We start from the raw sequence: 3,052 nt of genomic DNA, 5'->3' as shown, positions 1-3,052 counted from the left end.
GAAGATGAGGATGAAGAGGAGGATGAGGATGATTACGATGATGATGATGTTGATGTTGATGACGATGATGGTAATGATGATGATGACGACGATGACGAAGGTAGGTAGCGGTGGTTGTGATGATGATGATGATGAAGACGACAACGACGACGACGATGATGATGATGATGATGATGATGATGATGATGATGATGACGATGATGTCGCTGATGACGATGTTGACGATGATGATGATGATGATGATGACGATGATGACGATGACGATGATGTCGCTGATGACGATGATGACGATGATGATGATGACGATGATGACGATGATGATGATGATGATGATGATGATGATGATGACGATGACGATAACAACGACGATGATAATGATGATAGCATGAGTACGCATGCGCTAGGTGTTCATGCAAGCCAGGGACTTTAAAACGATCGTATACTTATTTGTTGTAGTATAAAGCAACAGTATAAGAACGCATGCGCCAAATGCCAATACAGGCCGCAGACTTGAAACGAGTGTGTATTGTTTTGTAATTCTTTTAACATGATTCTAATCCATTTTTTCGGATTCATTCTAGGATTTGGCCAATTACAAATACAACAAGACAATAACGAAGTCCCTTAACATCCTAAACAAACTGTACTCTTCGAAATCCAATATGTTTAAATTATCAATGAAAGTACAGGTAAGCGACGGTATTGAGTTCTTCATCTTTGAGGGTTAAGGTCAGGGTGAGTGAGATGGAAGTGGGGTTTGTGGTGGTAGTAATGGGGATTACGATGTGTGTTGGTGTGTATTTGAGATTTGTGTGTGTGATTTTATAGCGGAGAACTAATCTATGTTGTTCATAACTTCATTTTTGTTTCACTCTCCCCTTCTTCTTTCTATCCTTCTTTCCTACTTTCTCTCTTCCATTCTCTCCTCATTCCCTCCCTCTCTTCCTCCATCCTTCTCACTTCTCTCACCCCCCTCTCTCTCTCTCTCTCTCTCTCCTTCATCCCAACTCTCACCTTTCTCACTCTAACATCTCTCTCTCTCTCACATTCACTTCTCTGTCTCACATTCACTTCTCTCTCTCACTCTCACCTCTCTCACTTTCATTTCTCTCTTTCTCTCTCGCTCTCACCTCTCTCACTTTCACTTCTCTCTCGCTCGCACCTTTTTCTTTCTCTCTCTCTCACTTCTCTCTCACTCACAACTCTCTTTCTCTCTCTGTCTTTCTATCCCTCCCTCACTCATACCTCTCTCTCTCCCACTCACTCAACTCTCTCCCTCTCTCCATCTTTCTATCCCTCTCACTCACTCACTGTCTTTCTTTCTCTACTTTCTTCCAGGTCCTTCTAACACAAGACTCGGCGCGAGTTCACCGAGAAGTCCTCAAAAATATGCCCATCTTACGACGATTGGCCAGAGCCAAACTGGACGGTCAGCAAGTGAAACTGATGGGCAGTATACTGGATGATTTGGCAGAGTAAGTCCAGCACTTTGGCTGTATGTGTGTGTATGTGTATGTATGCATGTATGTGTATGTATGTATGTATGTATGTATGTATGTATGTATGTATGTATGTACGTGTTTGTGTGTGCTTTTGTGTTATTCTATCCAAAGTAAATATATGTGGATCATACTCTATCGAGTATTGAACTTCTCACCGTTGTTTCTCCAGGTTCTGTCACCTGCCAATGACCCCAGATGAACCACATCCTATGAATCAGAATATTTTAATCAGCAACGGTAAGTACAAATAACTGAAACAACCCATTCCTCTTCTGCCCCACGATGTATTAGTCGATCCCGAGTCTCGAACTTAAGTTCATCACGTTCGCCAGTGTAGATCCCTGCTGCGGTTCGCAGATTTCCATAAACTGCTTCGTCCTATCAAAGCCAGAAATCCGAGGAACCAGTAATTGGTATATCGATCATGGTTTTCACCCTAGCAGTTCATGTTCGATCCCCGGCATGGAAACTCATTCTTTTCGAGGCGTAGGAGTGGCTGCTTACTAAGAAGTTTGCTTCCCAACCACATGGTTCCGAGTTCAGTCCTACTGCGTGGTACTTTAGGCAAGTGTCGTCAACTGTAGCCCGAGGCTGTCCAAAACCTTGTGAGTGGATTTGGCTGGCGGAAACTGAAAGAATTTTGTCGTGTGTGTGTGTGTGTCTGTGTGTGTGTGTGTGTATGTGTGTGTATGTGAATGTATGTGTGTGCATGTATTTTGTGAGTTTTGTGTGTGTTTGACGGCCACCCTCCAACCCAACCCTCTGCTTCACAACTGATGTTGGTTTGTTTACGTCTCCGTAATCCTTTAATTATATATATATCTTTCTTGTCTAAGAATTTCTCTTTTGTTTCGCTGCAGGAATTCTGGAAATTTTGTTTGATGTCTTATGTCAAGACATAGATACCAAACTACTGGTGAGTATTTTATCGTCCTCAATTCCTGGACAATCCTATCTTGAGTCTTAGGACTCATAAAACCGGATATACGGTTCCCATGGTGTATGACTGACTGAAATCACAACATTAACCCCGAACGCGAATACTTTAACATTGTAACAATGGATTGAATTACTCTTTTCTTCTGAAGATCTGGCGTTTTAAAATGATTATACAAACGATTACGTAACAATACCGTACAACATACTAGTGAAACACGTGTAAAGACTATGTAATTTGTAATGCTACAATAATAATAAGACAAACTAAATCTCATATTTTATTCTGCTTTCGCATACTTTTATGTATGTTTTGGGTTTTTTTTTTTATTTTTCGTTTGCAGATAGATCAATATGGCGGGATGAAAGAAGTGTTTCGAAAAACCTTGTATCTGTTAAGGTTATTAGCGAAGGAGAACAACACGGTACAGACACATATTTTCGACAGACTTGATGTATTACTTGATGTCCGAGTGGCCGAATCGGACCTTGCCGTAGCATTAAAGGAGGTCAGTTACGCTTTTCCTACACCCTTTCATGTAGCTTTCACGGTTACGTTTTCAAACCTCCACCACCATCATCACCCACCATCATCACCCACCACCACCGCCACC

General features: G+C 41.6%; 1 protein-coding gene across 1 annotated transcript in view; it reads left to right on the top strand.

Moving 5' to 3' along the window:
* LOC106877374 (uncharacterized) overlaps positions 1–3,052 on the top strand; it is a 101,948-nt gene that overhangs the window by 44,096 nt on the left and 54,800 nt on the right. Inside the window, exons 24-28 of the mRNA XM_052977151.1 lie at positions 582–689; positions 1,339–1,475; positions 1,672–1,739; positions 2,363–2,418; positions 2,783–2,947. Of these exons, the coding sequence (XP_052833111.1) occupies positions 582–689; positions 1,339–1,475; positions 1,672–1,739; positions 2,363–2,418; positions 2,783–2,947 (534 nt within the window). The remainder of the gene's footprint in view (positions 1–581; positions 690–1,338; positions 1,476–1,671; positions 1,740–2,362; positions 2,419–2,782; positions 2,948–3,052) is intronic.

This window comes from Octopus bimaculoides, chromosome 27 (assembly GCF_001194135.2).
Source record: "Octopus bimaculoides isolate UCB-OBI-ISO-001 chromosome 27, ASM119413v2, whole genome shotgun sequence".
Classification (NCBI taxonomy): Eukaryota; Metazoa; Mollusca; class Cephalopoda; order Octopoda; family Octopodidae; genus Octopus; species Octopus bimaculoides.
This window is presented reverse-complemented; position numbering and strand designations above follow the sequence as displayed.